The sequence below is a fragment of the Cupressus sempervirens genome, chromosome 8 (genome assembly GCF_028749045.1).
Source record: "Cupressus sempervirens isolate cs-2001-9-10 chromosome 8, ASM2874904v1, whole genome shotgun sequence".
NCBI classification, from domain to species: domain Eukaryota; kingdom Viridiplantae; phylum Streptophyta; class Pinopsida; order Cupressales; family Cupressaceae; genus Cupressus; species Cupressus sempervirens.
In genome coordinates, this window is record NC_143125.1 from 237,977,203 (window position 1) to 238,000,529 (window position 23,327).

The following is a 23,327-nucleotide window of genomic DNA, read 5'->3' on the forward strand; positions in this document are numbered from 1 at the left end:
CTTGGATTTGCAATCTGCGGTTTCGGGAACCAACAAAATCCATTAGCTAATTGAAACTAAAGTTCCGATTGTTAAAAAGTCCAAAAATGATACTATAACTCTATATTATTTTAATATTTTGAAGTTGATAATAGATATGATACTATGACTACAAGTTTGTAGTGTTTTTGTTGATACTATTTGGCATTCTTATCTTAATTCTTCTAGGTTGAATACACACGCATAATTTTCACACGTTTTCGTACTAATGATCCCAAACTCCATTTCAAAATTTTCCATGCTAGTGAACCGGTTCTCCAAGCCCGAGCTTGAACCCGAACCGGAATCGACATCCTAGGTTGATGATGTTGCGCCTATTGCTTCTCCTCACGTTGTTCTTGTAATTGAATCAAATTGTGAGCCAACAATCTTGGAAGACTTCCCAGAAGATCATAAACTGCAGTTTGCACCGTGAGCTTGTTGCCTACCATGCTTGTAGACACCTTTCTCTTTCGAGACTCCGTTTGCACATGCTGATTGATTGAAACTTCCACCTGTGCACCAAATCCTCTGTCAATTGATCCTCTCTTGTTTCTTCTCTGTTGTCCTTGTGGTTACTGCCAATTACTATGATTTGTTTGAATGTGTGGCCCTGTATTCTGCCATCCTACCTGCTGGCCTTCCTTCAGATCTCAAAGTTTGATTAAGTAGTAGAGCCAAAATGTTTACTCCCTTCAGTTATGTATTTAATACTCGGAATTAACACAAAGATACACAGAATACAAAGAATATAATAATTCAGATAGAACACATGACACAATAAATTTGTGGAGAGATATAACTTTTCATTCCATGTAATGTCTACACAATGCTAGCTCAGTTTCCAATACCAATTCACAATATAAAGCACCAAATGATTGGTTAAGGTGCCGACCGCTGGTTCCCTACAGCTACCTGAGAGCTTATTTATTCAATTACAATGCCTTCTACATATCAAAAGATAGTTTATTGAGATTGGTGAAACTACTGCCAACACCCTCTAGACAATGTATGAGCCGAAAGTGGTGTCAAATGAATAGTTGTTGGCTCTTCTAGAGCGGACACTGATATCTTATCATTTCTAATGTTTTTGATGATTACAATATTAGAATTTTTCATTTCAAACCTCAAGGATGCTTTTACTCTTTCCAAAATCCTACACCACAAAGAAGGTGAAAATCCAGCGAAGACACTTATTTTTGGTCTTTGGAAAAGTGAGCTTTCGTGTGGTTGAAGCAATCCCTAGTTCTCTGTGCTTTCGATATGAAATAATTTTTCAACTTGCTTTTCCACTCACTTCAGTCTTTGTTAATTTAGGTTTCCGGAAATGCATTATCTCATCTTGGCTATTGCTGATTTATAGTTCCAATAATGGAATCAAATAATGACATGAAACTGAATGATTAAATGTATGTCAGCATATTTTAATCTCTAGGTAAGAATAACATGCCTTAGTTTGACCATAATCTATTATGTGTTCATTCCTTCAGAATTCTAAATTGGGTCCATTACTGATGCATATTAAGGATTTACATCACCATGTACATCACAATGCTGAAAAAGTTATACTCAAAATGCCTTATCTTTATTCATATCAATTAGTATGATAATCAATCTGTAATATATATATGATAAGTCATTATCTTTTAATTACTGTTATCTCTTATTTCTATGTAGCATGTAACTATGCATATAATTTTATAATTAAAATGTGGAATGAGCCATAATGGCTCACACTGCATACAAGATACGAAGGAATGGGATTGTGAACAATGTCTGTATCAGTAAACTTTTTCCTATATTTGCACCCCTTCAGTTGGTACTGCCATGTTTCATCTGTTGAAACCTGCTAAACCTGTTCCATGGTACCATTAAGATGTCCTTATCAAACTGTCAGCTTTGGGAGTGTAATGAAATGTCTTGCTTCAAGTTCTAGTAAAATTAGTTCCCTAATAGCCTTTACTATGGACATAAGAAATATTTTATTGTTGCATGTCACTGTAGTGTAATGTGATCCCTCAATGGTATGGTTAAGTTACAAGGTGGTTTCTAAACTCTGGCGAGTATGCTTTGTGTATTCCTAAACGCTTGGATATTTAGTATATAAGCCCATATCAGTTAGATTTGCTAACTTAATATCAGATTAAAGCAAAATGGCAGTTTAAGGAGTATGCAAAGATACTTATAAAAAAACTAATTGAATTCTTATCTTTATGATTCTGATTTCTATGTTCTTTATGGGAACTTATCTAAGTAGTAAAAATTGTGGCACTGATTTTATTTTCCTTTTTATACTTTAAATTTTTCCTTTTAGCATTCTCTTGATATTTTTTGTCGCATATGTAGCTTCCTTCTTTCCTTATTCATTGAATATCTGTTCATAGGTTCTCCAGTGGCTATGCTTTTAAAGCTATTGAAGGTATTTATCAAACTTTTCTGTAAATAGTAAGTTATATTAATCTTTTAGTTTGATTTACGATGCAATTTTAATGAAGATGGCTCTTCTTGACCTTATGGAGGCTTTTTCGTAATAGTAATGAATCTGATGGGCATAAAGTAGTTTTCTATTTCAATTATGGGGTATGCTATTCTCGCAAGAGTCATTCAAGAGGAAAACATTTTTAATAAATGCACATTGATGAATGAAAGTCAAGAGGGGCTTTATAAAGATCTGTGAAATAGGTTGTGTGATGCATCATATGGTGCATGAAGAATGTTTATTAGTGCAGGAATGTTTTAGGTGTAAACACATTTATCACTTGGTTCGAATGCATTGGCTTGACTATCGAACCAGAAGACAATAACTCTTTTAGTTTCAATGTTATCATTCCAGTGATGTCATGCCTTATTCTAATTGATTCCTTAAGTGCTGATTTAGGGAATCGTGGTATCTTCCTTAAGAAAGTAATAACTAGTCTCAACCCTATGTTATTACTGATGGGTCTTGTTCACTTATTTGAATCGCTCTTTCCCTTAATCTTAACATGCACTATTCTTGTAGGAAATCGACCCAAAAAGAATTTGCTTCAGCAACAACAATATTAATCGATTATTACAAATGTATTCTCGATGTGGAGTATTATTTCTGAAGTGGCAAAATGCTGTTAATAGAAATTATTGCTACCCATGGATTGCCATTTGTTTACAAATAATGATTATTCTTAGTTGAGAGGCTAGTCAAATGTCAACCCATGTTACAAGGAATCTGGTAACCAATTCTCACAAGGAACTGCCGAAAGGATGTCTTAGCTCAAAAGCATACTTCACGTCTTACTTTTATATTATTGAATGTAGAAACTTCCGCCATAATTAGAGTACTTGCACCATATAAAACAAGTCACTTTATCCATGATATTATTTGAGTGTTCGATATCATTGAATACAAAATAAATATCGTTAGTATCTGAAAGCTTCCCCACGAACTGTAAGCATTTACAGTAAATTGAGACAGTATTGTAGTCAACTTAGAGACTTTGATAGTGTTTGAGATGTCAACCTTTTGATCGTGAAATAGTAAATACCCAAAATCCCCGTCGCAGATAATGGATGATATGTAATTTTTAAAGTGATTGCAGTAGCTCATATATTGATCATCGTTCATCATTATTCAATTGACACTGTTAATATTCACTTTTGTTCATAAGGTTGCTGTCCTGGGTGGATTGCCACCACTTTAGGGATTTATAATTGTTTTAATGATCAATATCTTGAGTTTTATTTCTTCAGGTCCTTAGACTCCAATCATGTGAATGTATGAGTAGCCATTAATCACTTGATCTTATTATGGAAACACTCCATGTTGTCTATATGCTTTCCTTGAGGATGGTGGGTGGGAAAATCAAGAAGTTTTATAAACATGACGGTTTTCCTTTATAGGAGCATTACTTCAGTTTTGCCCTTGATCACGTATTTGCTTATTTATTCATTGATGTCATGCAAAGAATGAGGACATCACATTCACAGATACACTTACCTAGACAAAGGTCTCAACCACTAGCATTGAAGGCCATGGAGGATGATTCTCCAAAGGATGTGAGTTTGAAGAAAATGGTAACAAGATGTCATAAGCGAAAAAGGGTGAGTTGGTCGATGTTCTTAAAACCCCACAAGTAGAAAATCAAGGTGTAATGACATGACACTTCAAGGAACAAGAGGACAAGGAAGGAACTGATGAAATTAAGGAATCAAACAACATGCATAGGTTTAGTTTTGGGAACCTGATAATTTTTTGCTTGCTAATAATCCCTTGTTTGAAGTGGAAGCCAATAAGACCTATTGCAACCCACTCTTTCAATTGAATAAAGAACTCCATAAAAGTTTTGGCAAGATTAAAGACAATCATAGAATTTGGGACCTCAATGCATCTCTTATCAACGAAGTATTAAGACGAGCTTGGAATATTGGAACAAACCTTAGCAATGCTATCACTATACATTCTCCAAATAATTTACAAGAGATTGCAATTCACAATATGTTTGAAGTGGAAGCAAACAAGGCCTATGGCAACCCACTCTTTGAACTAAATAAAAAAGTCCATACATGTTTTGAAGAGATTGAAAACAATCATATAATTTAATGTTAATGTTATTGTAGCTATATATATATATATATATATATATATATATATATATATATATATATATATATATATATATATATCATCACAATAATTATATTATCAATATAATTATATTATCACAACCTTTCTGCAATCTATGCCAGCTTGAAAGAATGTGACATATGTATCTATATCATCACAATAATTATATTATCACAACCTTTCTGTAATCTATGTCAGCTTGAAAGAATGTGACAATAGCTACAATAACATTAACATTAAATTATATGATTGTCTTCAATCTCTTCAAAACATTGACAACCCACTCTTTGAATTAATTAAAAAAGTCAATAAATGTTTTTAAGAGATTGAAGACAATCATATAATTTAATGTTAATGTTATTGTAGCTATTGTCAGATTCTTTCAAGTTGACATTGATTATAGAAAAGTTGTGATAATATAAGTATATTGTTAATATAATTATTGTGATTATATATATATATATATATATATAGATATATGTATATAATATTTTTGGGGTAATATAATTATATTGATAAAATAATTATTGGAGTAATATAATTCTATTGGCAGTATAATTATATATTAATTAATATATAATTAGTTATGCGAGACATTTTTAAAATTAATTGGCCCACATGTGAAGAGTGGTGACCCATGGTGAAGGGGCACCACCAATAGGTATTAAGGAAGATACAGTCTTCTACTTTAAAAAAATTGAAATACACTCAATACTAGAATGTATCAAATAATAAGTTAATCTATAGTGCTCAGGGGAGACGATAACCATTATTCTTTGGTGGGGAGGGCAATATCATTAGAGCACATAAAAACTATGGTATTAGAGTAGGTCGTTTGCTGGGAATAATTAGAGTAGAAAAGGTCTGAACTTAGCAAAGAGAAATAAGAGGATTTGTAAAAGCCAATTGTTGAGGAGGGAGATAAATAAGTGGTAAGCGCATGTCATGTCCCCTAATTTTAATGTAATAATTTAATTAAATTAATTAATTAATTGGTCCCAGAATTTAAATAGTATAATAAAAGGACCTCTAATTAGTTACTTTAATTAATTAATATGGGGCCCAAGTTAATATTTGTATTTGTGGTTTCGATTGATTTAATATATCTTGGACCTATTTTTATTTTAGTTTCCATTGGTAAGTGTTGTTGTCGGCTATCTTTGTACACCCTCGGAAAGGTTTTTCTCTACGGGTATTTAAGCATGGCTTGTAGGTAGTCGTAGGTATGCTATTTGGATTATTTTCTTTGTACTGCGAATTCTTGTTGGAGTTCTCTATTGTTTGCCATTTTGGAAGTGAAAGATCTTCCCTACTTGGCTTTCCAGTTTCAGTGGGATTCAACCTTCACACTGTTCTATCACCTATAATACTTTGCTCGGACTTGGCAAATCAGAGCACCATCTTTGTTTGTGTGTATTAATTGGATAATATTGGTATTTAATATCTATTCATACTTGGCATTTATTTGATGGAGTTGTGTTCTAATATTATTTGCATATGAGTTTATATGTTCTTTCCAATTTCTATAAAATACCCGACGTACTCCTCCATTCGTACTCCTCCCACCATTCGTACTCCTACATCCATACTCCTCTCTCCATCCGTACTCCTCCCTCCATCTATCGTACTACCTTCCTCCATCCATACTCCTCCCTCCATCTGTTGTACTACCTCCCTCCATCCACACTCCTCCCTCCAATCGTATTACTCCCTCCATCTGTTGTACTACCTCCCTCCATCCATACTCCTCCCTCCATCTATCGTACTACCTCCCTCCATCCGTACTCCTCCATTCGTACTCCTCCCTCCATCTGTTGTACTACCTCCCTCCATCCATCCATACTTCCCCCAACATCTGTCGTACAACCTCCTTCCATCCGTACTCCTCCCTCCATCCGTACCTCCCCCTCCATCCGCCTCTCTCTGTACTCCCCCCTCCACCCCTCCGTACTCCTTGTACTCGTTCCACCAACTTCCATCTTCCATCTGCCAACTTCCGTCTTCCATCTTCCATCTGTCATCTTCCATTTGTCATCTTCCATCTGCCAACTTCCATCCACCAACTTCCATCCGCCATCTTCCATCTCCCAAACTTCCATCTTCCATCTGCAAACTTCCATTCGTCATCTTCCAACACCATCCTACCAAATTCCCATACGACATTCCATTCCTCTGTACGGGCATATCCATTCCACCCTATGACATCCTACTCCACCGTACAAATTAAACATTTTCCCCTTCAGACTTGGACAAATAGTAAGGTTCAAAAAATGAACATACAGTGGTATTAGAGCTTGTGATTTTGCCTGCTTGTTGGGAGAATGGAGAACTTTGACTTAGATTACACTATGGCTCAGTTTCCATCCGATTGGAGGGCACATCTGTTAGTTGAATACTCCAAGAATAATTTTGCGTGCCAACTATTGGATGGTCAAGTGCAGGATGACAAATACAAGGTGGTTGGCAATGTCATTTACCAAAAAGACATAATCTATTTGGTACCCGAATCGAAGATGAAGGAAATGATTATGGAAGAAGGTACTTCCACAAATAACATTAAACCAATGCTCGACAATCAACTTGATGAAGCTTTTGGTTCTACCAGTGACCCTCCAAATAAGCAAGCTCTACCGGTAGTTGTTCAGCCTCCTGGTGATGCGGATTCAATCAAGGATTATTTGCAGGAGCAATCTTTACAGTTGGCTGATTGTGAAATCTATTCCCCAGTGTCAATCATGATGGATTACATAGATGAATTTCAAGTCTGGGATCTTGGTGACTCAGGACGGAACAATATTTATATCAGAGTGGTGCAGCAAAGCCTGAATGATGGTCTACTCATCTCAATTGAATTCAATTATGCACATGTGATCCTAAAGAAACATGGAGTTTTTAGCAATCTGCATCCGCGCATGGTTTTGGATCCTAGAGTTTGCATATTGCTTGAGGACAAGCAATCTTTGGTCGGTGAGGATTTGTAATGTCCCCAATTTTTAATGTAATAATTAAATTAAATTAATTAACTAATTGGTCCTAGAATTTAAATACTATAATAAAAGGACCTTTAATTAGTTACTTTAATTAATTAATATGGGCTCAAGTTAATATTTGTATTTGTGGTTCCGATTGATTTAATATATCTCAGAACTATTTTAATTTTTAGTTTCTGTTGGTAAGTGTTGCCATCGGGTATCTTTGTACACCCTCGAAAAGGTTTCCCCGACAGGTATTTAAGCACGGTTTGTAGGTAGTAGTTGTTATGCTATTTGGATTATTTTATTTGTACTGCAAATTCCTGTTGGAGTTCTCCATTGTTTGCCATTTTGGAAGTGAAAGATCTTCTCTACTTGGCTTTCCGGTTTCGGTAGAATTCGACCCTTACCCTATTCTGTCACCTATAATACTTTGCTTGGATCTGGCAAATCGGAGAACCATCTTTGTTTGTGAGTATCAATTGGAGAATATTGGTATTCAATATCTATTCATGCTTGACATTTACTTGATGGTGTTGTATTCTAATATTACTTGTATATGAGTTTGTATTCTCTTTCCAATACAATACCCTACATACTCTTCCCTCCATCCACCTCTCTGTGTACTCCCTCTGCCCCTCCGTACTTCTTCCTCCCTCCATCCATACTCCTCCATCCAATCGTACTCCTTCATCCATACTCCTCCCTCCATCTTCTGTACTACTCCCTCCATCTATACTCCTCCATCCACCTCCCTCTGTACCTCTCCCTCCAATCATACTCCATTTGTACTCCTCCCTCCATCTGTTGTACTACCTCCCTCCATCTGTACTTTTCCATCCTCCCAAATTCCCGTACGACATTCCATTCCTCTGCACGAGCATATCCATTCCACCCTACGACTTCCTACTCCACTGTACGGATTAAACATTTTCCCCTTTAGACTTGGACAAATGGTAGTGTTCGGAAAAGGAACATTACAGTGGAGCATTCTAGATTACGAACAACCCATAACATAGATGTGATGGGTTGGGATATTTCATCCATCTCTTCAATGCACGAAATCATAAGACTCTCCATAGCAACTGGAATCGTAGTATCATGATCTTCCTTGATGGTGACCAAAAAGTGACGAAACATATCATGGACCAAATTTTGCAATTCGATATCTAAAAGAAGGTTACTTTGATATTTCCACAATTCTCCAATATTGTAGATCTCCTACCAAAAGGGTCACTACTGAAGTCATCAAGACTCTGAAAGCTATCAACTATCAATTGCAATATCTCTATCATGGTGTTAGCCACTATAATGTTCCTTTTCCGAAGCTTACTGTTTGTCCAAGTCTGAAGGGGAAAATGTTTAATCCGTATGGTGGAGCAGGATGTCATAGGGTGGAATGGATATGCCCGTATAGAGGAATGGAATGTCGTATGAGAATTTGGGAGGATGGAAGATGGTGGTGGAAGATGGCGAATGGAAGTTTGTAGATGGAAGATGGTAGATGGAAGATGACAGATGGAAGATGGATGATGGAAGATGGAAGTTGGAAGATGGAAGTTGGTGGAAGGAGTACAAGGAGTACGAAGGGGTGGAGGGAGGAGTACAAAGAGCACTGGATGGAGGGGGAGGTACAAATGGAGGGAGGAGTATCGATGGAAGGAGGTAGTTTGACAGATGTTGGGGGAAGCATGGATGGATGAAGAAGTACGGATGGAGGGAGGTAGTATGATAGATGGAGGGAGGAGTACGGATGGAGGGGTACGATTGGAGGGAGGAGTGTGGATGGAGGGAGGAGTATGGATGGAGGGAGGTAGTACGATAGATGGAGGGAGGAGTATAGATGGAGGACTACGAATGGAGGGAGGAGTACGGATGGAGTACGTCAGGTATTTTATAGAAATTGGAAAGAACATATAAACTCATCTGCAAATAATATTAGAACACAACTCCATCAAATAAATGCCAAGCATGAATAGATATTGAATACCAATATTCTCCAATTAATACTCACAGACAAAGATGGTGCTCCGATTTGCCAGATCCGAGCAAAGTATTATAGGCGACGGAATAGGGTGAGGGTTGAATCCCACCGAAACTGGAAAGCCAAGTAGAGAAGATCTTTCACTTCCGAAATGACGAACAATAGAGAACTCCAACAGGAATTTGCAGTACAAAGAAAATAATCCAAATAGCATACCTACGACTACCTACAAGCCGTGCTTAAATACCCATTGGGAAAAACCTTTCCGAGGGTGTATAAAGATAGCCAGCGACAACACTTACCAACGGAAACTAAAATAAAAATATATCCAAGATATATTAAATCAATCGGAACCACAAATACAAATATTAACTTGGGCCCCATATTAATTAATTAAAGTAACTAATTAAAGGTCCTTTTATTATATTATTTAAATTCTAGGACCAATTAATTAATTAATTAAAATTAATTATTAAATTTTAAATTTGGGGACATGACAAATCCTCGCTGCCCAAAGATTGCTTGCCCTCAAGCAATCTGTTATCTGATGAAACACCAACAGCTCCAGGGTCCCAAATCAAACGCGCGGGCAAGACAAGTGAATTGCCATCAATCCTTTGCAGCACCACACTGCCATCAAACTCTCGCTGTGCCACTCTGATATAAATATTGTCGTATCCTGAGTCACCAAGATCCCAAACCAAACATGTAGGCAAAATGAGTGAATTGTTATCAAACCTCCCTTGCACCACATTGTCATTAAGCATCCACTGCGCCACTCTAATATAAACATTATCATAGCCTTCACCAGGATCCCAATGACACAAATTGATGAAATCTTTCACGTCATTATGTTCAATGATCTCTTTGGGTATGGTCATGCACAAAGACGTTGATGCTAACCCAAACTCACCCACTAACACAATCACGACGACCACTATTATAATCCTAATAGATGAAACCTTGACGAAGAGAGCTTCAGTGCTTAGAATGTTAATGAAGGGGGGCTCGACTGTGAGTATCTCGGTGACTGGAGCTTTGGTGAAGGGTGTCGCGATCATGGGAGCCTTAGCAAAGAGTACCTCAGAAAAGGGAACCTTGGCAGAAAAAACTTGAATGGAGAGTACCTTGGCTGCAAACAAAATTTTAGCTAGAGATAAAACCTCCATGGCACACAAAACCTCGGTTAAAGCCTCAATGATGGATAGAGCCTTGACAGTGAGCAATGTCTTAATGACGACAAACATAGCTATTGCGACCGATGCAGCCACAATGATGACAGAGACAGCCATGACGCCGTCGACGGACACAACTACAATGATGGATACACACTTGATGATGGATACAAACTTGACGTCAGTGATAGACGCAATGACATTGACAAACACAATGAGGATGAGGAACATGATGATGGACTTGGTAATAGACATGGTTGTGGTGACGAAAATAGACACAATGAAGATGACATATATGACGACAACAACAATGTTGAACATGGCAACAGAAAAGGCGGTGGTGATGACAACGGACACAATGACAATGATAGATATGGTGATAGTGACAACGGACATAATGACAGTAATAAACATGAACTCAACAACGAACATGGACTCGGCGTCAATGATGGACACAATAGTGACAGACATGAACTTGATGATGGATACGAACTCGGCATCGGTGATGGACACGATGGTGACGGACATGAACTTGACGAAGGATACAGACTTTGTGTCAGTGACGAACATGACAGTGTGGACAGGAACTCGTCGACGGACACAAACTCGACGTTGGTGATGGACACGATGGTGACAGACAACGATGGTGACGGACATACAACCTCAGCGACAGACAAGACCATGATGATGGACATAGCTTCAGTGACAGACGCACAACCTCAGCAACAAACACAACCTCAATGATAGACATAGCCTTGGAGGCAAACACAAACTTGATTACAGAATGAGCCTTAGCAATAGACACAGCTTCTATGATGGACACAACTTCGGCAACTAATAGAACTTCCTCAAAGTATGGTGCCTTGGTGACAGACACAACCTCGGGTACAGCTTCAATGATGGGCACAACTTGATCCGTCCATGTCTTCACAAGATCCATGCAAGTAACCTCTTCATTTTTTTGGTGTTCTCCCCATGTTGGTGTAGTAGAAAGATTTAACAAATCTTCCTGGAATGACCCTATAATCATGCCTTCATTCTCCTCACTTAAAGCATCACCCTTATCGTTGTCATCCATTTTCTCCCACTTGTGCAAATGAGATATTGGTTTTTCTTCACAATGCTTGAAAACATTACTGACCAATCTATATGCTGCTATAGAGGGGATAGATTCTAGATTATGAATAGCCCATAATATAGATGTGATGGGTTGGGATATTTCATCCATTTCTTCAATGCACGAAATCATAAGACTCTCCATAGCAACTGGAATCTTAGTATCATGATCTTCCTTGATGTTGACCAAAAAGTGATGAAACATATCATAGACCAAATTTTGCAATTTAAGATCTAAGAGAAGGTTACTTACTTTGATATTTGCACAATTCTCCAATATTGTAGATCTCCTACCAAAAGGGTCACTACTGAAGTCATCAAGACTATGAAAGCTGTCAACTTTCAATTGCAATATCTCCATCATGGTGTTATCATCATATGGTGCTTTAGGAGCCAAAATTCTCAAGACCTCACTGAGACATGCTGCAACAGCTAATCTTTTATCCTTGTCATGGTGTCTCAAAAGCCCGGGTTGACTTAAGACATCCTTAATCGGCGAGAGGATTTTATGTATAAATCTTGAAGGTAATTGGTTCATCTAACACAAACATACTTCCAATATATCTAATGGAAGATCAACACCCTCACTGAGCTCTTTGCCAATCTTTTGTAGTGCCTTCAGCCACCACTCTCCATCGCTGTCTGGCACCATAAGTGATCCAAATACCAAAATTTCTCAATCATCTCAATAGACTGGCAAGATCAATAGCTTTGATACCACTGTAATGTTCCTTTTCTGAACCTTACCGTTTGTCCAAGTCTAAAGGGGAAAATGTTTAATTCGTACGATGGAGCAGGAAGTCATAGGGTGGAATGGATATGCCTGTACAGAGGAATGGAATGTCGTACGGGAATTTGGGAGGATGGAAGAGTACAGATGGAGGGAGGCAGTATGACAGATGGGGGGAGGAGTACGGATGGAGGGAGAGGTACAGAGGGAGGTAGATGGAGGAGTATGATTGGATGGAGGAGTACGCGTGGAGGGAGGAAGAAGTACGGAGGGGTGGAGGGAGGAGTACACAGAGAGGTGGATGGAGGGAGGAGTACGAAGGGAAAGTATGCAGGGTATTGTATTGGAAAGAGAATACAAACTCATATACAAGTAATATTAGAATACAACACCATCAAGTAAATGCCAAGCATGAATAGATATTGAATACCGATATTCTCCAATTTATACTCACAGACAAAGATGGTGCTCCAATTTGCCAGATCCAAACAAAGTATTACAGGCGATGGAATAGGGTGAGGTTTGAATCCCATTGAAACCAGAAAGCCAAGTAGGGAAGATCTTCCACTTCCGAAATGGCGAACAATAGAGAACTCCAACAAGAATTCGCAGTACAAAGAAAATAATCCAACTAGCATACCAACTACTACCTACAAGCCGTGCTTAAATACCTATTGGGGAAACTTTTTCGAGGGTGTGCAAAGATAGCCGACAGCAACACTTACCAACGGAAACTAAAAATTAAAATAGGTCTGAAATATAATAAATCAATCAGAACCACAAATAAAGATATTAACTTGGGCCCATATTAATTAATTAAAGTAACTAATTAAAGGTCCTTTTAATATATTATTTAAATTCTAGGACCAATTAATTAGTTAATTAAATTAAATTATTACATTAAAAATTGGGGACACTACAGGGCACAAAGAAAAAAGGGAAGTTACTAGCTGTTTCTGTATAGAGCAACTGGAAGAAGCTGTTGAGTGTTAATGCTTGAGGAGGATTGGTGAATGTTTTGCCAGGGTTTCAGTTTAACATTCCAGCTGCAACAATGGAAACTGCTGTATATGATTGATGGAGAAGTCCCTAAGTCTGTAGTTAAAGCAAAAGATCACTGGATAAATAAATGCAGAACTGCTTACTTGTGAACAATGTGGCCTGCAGATTTCAGTAATTCACAGTTGCATTTGAGTGCCACTAGCTAAAGGAAGAGATAAGCCACTGTTTGAAAAGAACAGAACAGACAAAAGGTATGGCCGTCATTGTAGTCCATCAAAGTTATTGCTGAAGGATCGCAGGAAGTGTTAAACAAAGCGTTTGCTAAACATGCTGTAATCTTAAAGGAGCCAATTTAATAAGATGTGAAGCTGCAAATTTATCCTGTATTTTTGGTGGCGATTCTTTCTGAAAGTTATAGCTGAGTTTGGTTCGAGATTACATTAATCGCAGCGTCCAAGTATATGAGAAATATTTTGTGAGGCTGAAAATTCCAAAGAAATATTTCTGAAGTCCTAAATAATGGTCTGACGGAGAAGGTTGGTGAAAATATATTGATGCGCGGTGGATTTTTATTTATCAGACCTGAAAATAACAAGATATTTGGCGTATCATAAATTGGAGGTCTTAGTACTCAAAGGCTTTATATTTATTTGGTGATGGACTAGGTAATCTTTGAGAGCTTTGTTGGGGCTTCAATGTCATATTGGGCAAGCTCAATAAATAGATAAGTTCAAGTTTCCGTAATTAAACTAAGACGATATTACACATAGTTGTGCGACTACAAGAAGTTCGGACATATGAAACATTATGATATTGCTATCTAGGGGATACATTTTCCTGAAAACGACTCGGTTTATCCTTGTGACTATGCTTCTACCTCATAGGCAAAGGCAATTAAGCTGATGGTTGATTTAAAGAGAATGACCTCTGTTCCAAATGAAATAAGTTTGAACTGGACACATCATTTTCTTGGTATCTGTGGTGAGCCCATTACATGTTAGGTTGAAATGCTGAAACCAATGCGGGTGTTTGTTGACAAATGAATCAGTACAATCACAATTTTTTGCAATTTAAAACTTTAATCACCACAATAACTTCAAATGCTGAAATAATTTATAAACTATTATGCACATGAACACGATGACACAATGATTTACGTGGAAACCAATGCTGGAGGAAACCATGACAAATAAATGCCTTTTATATAAACGTGTTTTTTACAATGTTTTGTAGGATCCAACCTACTAGAAGCTCCAACCCCTATGTTTATGAGCACTGATTCATTGGAAGCTCCAACTCTCACACTTCGCAGGCACCAATCTACTGGAAGCACCAACCCTCATTGCTGTCTTCATGAGCACCAATCCACTGCACACAAATTGCTTTTCCACCTATTTCTTTGTTGCTCTCTCAGCTGATGATGGAGACTTTCTTAGCACAACTTATCTTCCTCAAATTGATATTTATATCTACTTTAGATTCACACTCACATCTGCGAAAACCCTTCTTTATATTGTCTTCAAAGCACACTATTCTCATACACTGTATATTTCCTTCAATCTCATACACATACTCTAATAATTCTCCTATATATATATATATATATATTACTCAAGATCTGATATAATGCAGCACACATCTTTTTGTCAACCCTGCTTACCCACTTATTATTCTTATATATTCATTCTCAACGTACCTCTCTTTACATATTCTAATATATGATATAAGTTCTTTGTATATATATAGATATATCTATATATATATATAGATAGATATATATATGTATATAGATATATCTATATACATATATATATCTATCTATATATAGATATAGATATATCTATATATATATATATATATATATATATATATATTCTTTTATTACCACTTATATATTTACTCATTTAATCATTGCTCTTATTACACATGATCTTCTCTTCTGCTTCTAATCCATGGCTCACATTCTTCTTTTATTTCATACTACTACTTTTTCATTTCTTAATCCCAATTCTGATTTATGAAGGACATGACTTTCTATAAAAATTTAAGAGATATCTTGCTTCAATTTAACCAGTGGTGTCTTTTGATAAATTAGACATCCCTGGTCAATTTAATTAATCAGAATCACATGAGATTAATAAATAAATTTAATTTATTTTTATTATTGCAATTGGATCACTTGTTTATGAATTCTTTTATTAAGAACAATTTCTAAATGGTCACTTGTTGACTTATCGCTCCAACAGCATATTTCTCCTTGACGCTGACTAGGAAAGACATGATGATTGCGGTTTGTTCTTTAACTTTACAAGTCATTTGTCCTCTAAACTCCCGATGACACCTCTGTATTGACTATTGAATTTCATTGGACCTTATCGTTGTCTTAAGTAATTTTTATTGTTCCTTGCTGAATTGTCACTTGCACAAAACAAGTCCCAACTTCTATTTACAAATAGATTTGATTTCAGTTAATATCTTCTATATCATCATTGTTTATTAATGCTTCATATTCATAATAATTTCAACATCAATCTTCAAGGCTGTAGATCCTCCTTTCTGTCGAGATAGCAGAGTGCATATTGCATATGTGTATTAGTTTGCCACTGAATGTTTCAGTAGTGTTCATATTAGTTGTCTGTCTTGTAAGACAAAATCACTTACGGTATCATCCCTTACTAATTTGTAGCCTTCTTATATTCTTCTTGTCTATTTTTGTGTGTCTTCTTTTAATGGTACTCATTGGTATCGATATTATGTCTTTGTATTCGTCTCATACTTAAATGTATATGTTGTTGATTATACACTAATAATTCTGATCTTTTCTCCTAATAGTATGTTCTTTTTATCCCAAGTTGCCGGTTCGGATTTTGGTACTGATGCAAGATCAAGATTTGGGTTCAAAATTCATCCAATTTTTTGGGGGGTTGGGTTTGGATTTGTTTTAGGTTCGTTTTTAGAAGATTTTAAAAAAAAAAAAAATAAAAAAAAAAATATATATATATATATATATATATATATATATATATATATATATTTTGCAGCATCAAATAAGTTCATGCATTACTATGCTAATAAGAAAGCAACATAGTACAATCCTCTTCAATAAATATTAAAATGCAATGTAATGATGGAGTGATTTTGATGTCATGGTTAGCATGGGTGATTTGCCATTGAGTAGTCACAAATTCATTTAGTCATTAAGAGCACGAGAAACAACATATGCTGATTACTACATACAATAACAAGGTTTGAATCACCTTGGGAGCTCAGCTAACCATAATTTGCTTATAATAAACTTCGATATGAAACAAGAGATTATTGTACAAGGCATTGAAGAAATTGCTAGAACATGAAGAATCATAAAACAAGGTTCTGAATGATAGCTCCTTATTCTTTAATAATACATGCACATGGATAACCCTATTATCTCTGTTTGTAAGCCCTACATAGCCTTCTTTTTACCAATGCATGCAACCTTTTGGAAATTGAGAAAAAATCTATCTTCCCCCAAGTTCTTGGGATGGGGACGGCAAAGGACAGTGGGACGGGTTTTCGGGATGCCCATTTTTTTTTGCTGATTTTAGGGATGGAGGGGGATGGAAAATAGGGATGGCTATATAACAATAGGGAAAGTTAAAATATATAGTGAAATTTAAATATTTATATGAAAACATGGATAAAGCATATACTTATACATAATAAAACCTTAAAAATTAAGAATCGGCAGAATTTATGTGCCAAATTTGTGTCACTTTGAGAGTCAAAGTCTAGTTTGTTCTAGAACTTAGAGTCAAAGTCCCCTAGGTGTCTCCAAGTCTCTGAGACATTTCCAGGACGGGGACAGCTGAAAATATACAGGTTACACGGGTAACATTGTAAAAAATTATATTAAAATACAATTATATACGCCATTTTACATTTTAAAAGGTTGAATATACCTAACAAGAAATTAAAAAAGCTTTTATAATGTCGAAATCACTGATGTAACATGCAAATTTGCTCCACGTTCACTCAAATTCTGTTCGGGCTTGTGTAGGATGGGAAAAAGTCACTAAAATTCGATGGAAAGTTGGGCAAGGTTTGACTTTAAGAATTTAGACAGAATATTTTAGTTAGACGCCGAATTAGGAGCGAATGTGACCTGAATTTGAATTTGGTACGAATCGACATTTGAATTCCATGTCTATGCAACGAATGTGGTAACATAGTTTTTATCTTGTGAACAATTGAGTTATGACATCAGAGATAATAACTCATTTCACATTTTCCATCAATCATAACTTCTTTGTTCCTTTGACATCAATGACAATATTTCCATCAACAAGTGGTTGGCAGTGATGAAGGGTCGTAGTTTTGAATTTTTCTGATGCTGTGAATAGTCCATGATTGTGCCAACTCAACATTTTAGTGTGCTGGGTTTAAACTCTACATTTGTGTGTAGAACATCACAACCCTTGGGTTTCCAACATTGATGTGTACAATCCTGCGTTCGATACTTGGATTCCTCTGTTGAGCATGAGCATGAAAAGGTATAAACCCGTCAGAGTGACCTAGGAGGAGAGGATTTACACAGTCAGAGGGTTTGTAGCACCCAAAGATTCAAAAAGGATGATGTTTCCTTATTTGGATCAGAGTTCTGTCAAGGTTTTTGATCTAACAGAAGGTAGTGGAGCTTGATCCATGGCACGTGACAACTGGATTTGCTGCTGAATCAGATTGTGACAACTACTTGAATATGTGGAAAGGCCATACTGAGGCATATGACAATAAGCTTAATATGTGGAAGATTGTGGAAGGATCTCATCTAAGGAGTATGTAGTGCCCCATAGGATTTAGAAATGCAACTCGAGACAATGGCAACCATGCATAGTAAGCTTTGTATTCTTGCGGGCCATCGCCTTCCTTAGGACTATACCTGTTACATGTCCACCATTTATGTGTTTGATACATCACCTTATGTGAAAGAACAACAATGGGACAGTTGAGCTTGTGTACAAGAATCTTTTTAAAGAGATTTGCAGCCACTGCTGTGTTGCAAGGATGTGAAGCCAACAACAACGGAGCAAGCTGATTTGTCCATCACTGGATTCATTGGAGACGATTCAAATTTGGTTGCATTTTTGAAGCAAGATATCCTCCATGTTGGGCCCATGCGAGAAGGGTATGCTTCTGTGTCAAGGGAGTAACTAGAGGATTTGTTTTAGTTGACTTCTAAGGATCTTGATCATAGTGGTTCACATGGAGTACACCATGTGAGTAGACCATGTCGAGACGGTTTCTCTAGCAATCAGAAATTGTAGCAGTCAGAGGACTACGATTCATGGGATGTGAGTTTTATTCCATAATAACATGCAAAATCTAATACTCAATTTTTTAGAATGAAACACTAAATACTCTATCCTCTCTTGATATAAGGTCATCTCTCATTTCTAAGCTTGCAATGTAAGATCATGAAATAACTTCAAGGTTCTATTAACTGTGGATACACACACAGTGAAATAAAGGGATTTGTGTGCAATGACTTAGGGGACTTACACTATTCATTCAATGAATATCAAGTGCTTGCACTTCAAATGATTTAGCTTCACATTGTGCAATGAAGACATGGTTTGATTTTCCAACCTTTCCACTTCAACTGAACTTTTACAGCTACTTATATGGATGAAAAAAATCATGGATGGACTTGGACTCTACTAGATGTAGCTTTATTAACTACTCCACTCACCTAGTGCAAGCTTCTAAGGATATACTCAAATGGTTTTCAAATCAATATCTGTCCTCTTCAATCCGATCAAAGGATGCAAACTAAAGATTGGATATTAGTTAAAAAGTTGAGTACTTTCACTAGCTCACCACACAAGGCACTCCTACCATCAACAAGAGGCTAGTGGCCTCATTTCTATTTGAGTCAAGCAAGTAAACATTGACAATTCTTTCATCCAACTAAACTACTTCTAAACAACATGAAATGAAATCCTAAGCTAAGTGAGGAAGTATGGATCACCATGCAATAGTGCAAACTTGATCACAACAATTCACCACGCAAGACTAAAACAATGGAAAATAGATCAAATTTGGCATTATATTAGCAACAATTCTCCATGAAGTCCCTACTTTACAAATGAGAGGGATGGGGGTTTATATAGGAGCTCCAATTACAATGAACGGTCAATATTGATTTCAAATCAATAGCCTAGATTAATCCATTACAAACCCCATTTAGGGCAACCAAATGTAGCCAATAGAAATGAAGCACCACCAAATAAGCCAATGAGAAAATTCGAGGACTTGGGGAACAATAAGAAGCAAGGAAGCTGTCTAGTCATCATACAAATCATCATCCAAGATATATACTCCTTTCTTCCTCTCCCTTCTAGCAAAATCAACGAACTTAAGCAAAATTGCACTAATTTCCTCCATGTCAATACTAGGAAGGCTGTTATGTTGTAACTTTGTGACCTCTAACTTCATGCAATCTTTATCTTAATTCCACCTCCTTATCCTTATGAATTCTTCATTGTTTTTAGACTTCTTTCTCTTGAATGGAAATCCCTTGAACACATTTCATCTTCCTTGGCACATTAAATCCATTTCTTTGTGTGACTCTATCATCATTAAGATCATTCCCTTGGTGAGATTCTTGTCTTTGAATTCTTTCTTTCTCTTGACTTCAGACTAGTCCTTTTGTCCTTAATACACACTCCTATGCTAACTTTGGTGTTAGAATCATCATCAAACATTCCTTAGTGTACTTGTTTGACACTTTTAAAATTGATGTGAATAGGGACAAGTTGATCTCCTTGTAAGATAGATTTGATTCTTCAAACATGAATGTCCATGAATTGAATCCTTGAAGTTGTCCATGGACCTCTTTAAATCTGGACTTGTCCCATGTTCTTTTTTGATGTAGGCTTGGTCTTGGGATAATTCCTTCTACTTGATCTTTGAATTTTCTTTCCTTTGTTCCAATTTCAAAGTGTATCATCTTGAAGTGTTGTTTTCTTTTGATCTTGACTGCTTTGGAATAGTGTACTTTCATTTCTATCCTTAGCCTTGAGCTCAAACTTGTTTCCGATCTCCCTTTGTTCATTTCCTTGTGACTATCCCTGACCTTGATCCAGGCATGAAACCTGGTTCAAAGCTCAAAGTCAGTACGGTCTCAAGGGACTTAAAACAAAATATTAATTTTCAGACTAAATCCTTGAGTGTCTTTGAATTCAATGCAATGAATTAAAAATTCCATCCAAAGAAGGGTGTAAACTAAATAAGCAATTGATTTAGAATCCTAAGTCAAAATTTGATCAAGACTTAGCCATTAGAATGATAAACTCAGACCCTAAAGACTTACGATTTTTCTAAGGACAACTCATTGTAAGTCTAAAGACAATATAAAATCAGTCCTAACATCCCTCTAAGTCCATGTATTTGTGGGTGAACTAAGAATTAAATAATCAAGTATCAAACTGACACTTCACCTATAGAGCTATCTTTAAAATGTCTGTAGATATACCTGTGGCTGCAAATGCACTTTTCTGGAAGAAGTGACAAACTTAGTGTTTTAGATGTCCGAAGACCCTACAAAGACTCAGCAGTATCGAGTTTATGGGTTGGTGAAGCTGAGAATTGATGAGGATTTTCAAAGAGATGTCGCATTTGTTGCAGGTGTCTGCAGACTTCGGTCTGCAACATAAGATTTTCATACCTCTAAAGGCTTCAGATAAGCCTCAAAACCATGCCTAAAAGGTTTGAAACACATTCATGGTCAGATTGTGGTCAAAGAACAAGCCCGGATTTAAGTTAAAAAAATCCAACTTTTAGAGGTACTCTTCAGACTTTCATTTATAACTCATTTACCTCAACCCCCCAATGTTTGATATTGGTTGCAAATGATGAGTACTTGAGCAAATGCACTTTTGTGGATGAATTTAAGTGACAAACTTAGAGTTTTAGATGTCCAAAGACCTTACAAAGACTCAGCAATAAGTTTATGGGTTGGTGAAGCTGAGAATTTATGAGGAATTTCAAAGAGAAATCACATTTGTTGCAGGTGTCTGCAGACTTGTGTCTGCAACATAGGATTTTCATACCTCTAATGGCTTCAGATAAGCCTCAAAACCATGCTTAAAAGGTTTTCAACACATTCATGGTCAGATTGTGGTCAAAGAACAAGCCTGGATTTAAGTTAAAAAAAATTCAACTTCGAGAGGTACTCTTCAGACTTCATTCATAATTCATTTACCTCAGCCCCCCAATGTTTGATATTGGTTGCAAATGATGAGCACTTGACCAAGGAAGACTCAGCGAGTATCTTTGGGCAGATTCAGCAACAAGATAATTTCCTATGCATTTTCAATGAACAGTCAAGATTTATATAGGAGCCCCAATTACAGTGAATGGGCAAGATTGATTTGAAATCAATGGCTTAGATTAATCCATTACAAACCCTAGTTAGGGCAACCAAAAGTAGCCAATAGAAATGAAGCATCAAAAAATAAGCCAATGAGAAAATTCGAGGACTTGCAGAACAATAAGAAGCATGGAAGCTGCCTAGTCATCATACACATCATCATCCAAGATATATAGTCTTTCTTCTCTCCCTTCTAGCAAAATCAATGATCTTAAGCAAAATTTCACTAATTTTCTCCATGTCAATACTACAAAGGCTGTTATGTTGTAATTCCGTGACCTCTAACTTCATGTAATCTTTATCTTAGTTCCACCTCATTCCGTGACCTCTAACTTCATGTAATCTTTATCTTAGTTCCACCTCCTTATCCTTATAAATTCTTCATCGTTCTCTTGGATGGCAATCCTTTGAACACATTAACATCTTACTTCGCACATGAAATCCATTTCTTTGTGTGATTCTATCATCATATGGATCACTTCCTTGATGAGAATCTTGTCTTTGAACTCTTTCTTTCTCTTGACTTCAGACTAGTCCTTATGTCCTTATGCATGCTCGTATGCTAACTTTGGTGTTAGAATCATCCTCAAACATTCCTTGGTGTACTCGTTTGACACATTGAAAATTGATGTGAATAGAGAACATGTTGATCTCCTTGCAAGATAGTCTTTATTCTTCAAACATTTAATCAATTGTAGAGTTGACTTGCATGGGGACACATGAATGTACATGGATTGAATCCTTGAACTTGTCCATGGACACCTTTAAATCTGGACTTGTCCCATGTTCTTTCCTGATAAAGGTTTGGTCTTCGGATAATTCCTTCTTGATCCTTGAATTTTCTTTCCTTCGTTCCAGTTTCAAAGTGCATCATCTTGAAGTGTAGTCTTCCTTTGATCTTGACCGCTAGTGCACTTCAACTTCTATCCTTAGCCTTGAGCTTGAACTTGTTCCACCTACCTTTGTTCATTTCCTTGCTAGTCCTTATCCAGGCATCAAACCTTGTAAAAAGTTCGAAGTCAATATGGTGTCAAGGGACTTAAAACAAAATAATAAATTTCAGACTTCTAAATTCTTGAGTGTCCTTGAATTCAATGCAATGAATTCAAAATTCCATCCAAAGAAGGGTGTAGATTAAATAAGCAGTTGGATTAGATTCCTAAGACAAAATTTGATCAATACTTAGCTATTAGAATGATAAAATCAGACCCTAAAGACTTACGATTTTTCTAAGGACAACTCATTGTAAGTCTGAAGCCAATATAAAATTAGTTCTAACATCCCTTGAAGTCCATGTATTTGTGTATGGAGTAAGGATGAAAT

General features: G+C 36.5%; 1 protein-coding gene across 2 annotated transcripts in view; it reads left to right on the forward strand.

The window, feature by feature from the left end:
* Positions 1-23,327, forward strand: part of LOC149542388 (uncharacterized) — a 157,215-nt gene that overhangs the window by 99,849 nt on the left and 34,039 nt on the right. The window contains exon 2 of one of the 2 annotated variants that reach the window (XM_089796201.1): positions 2,403-2,437. The exons of the other annotated variant lie outside the window; for it this stretch is intronic. Within the exon in view, the coding sequence (XP_089652327.1) occupies positions 2,403-2,437 (35 nt within the window). The remainder of the gene's footprint in view (positions 1-2,402; positions 2,438-23,327) is intronic. 2 annotated transcript variants of the gene reach the window in all.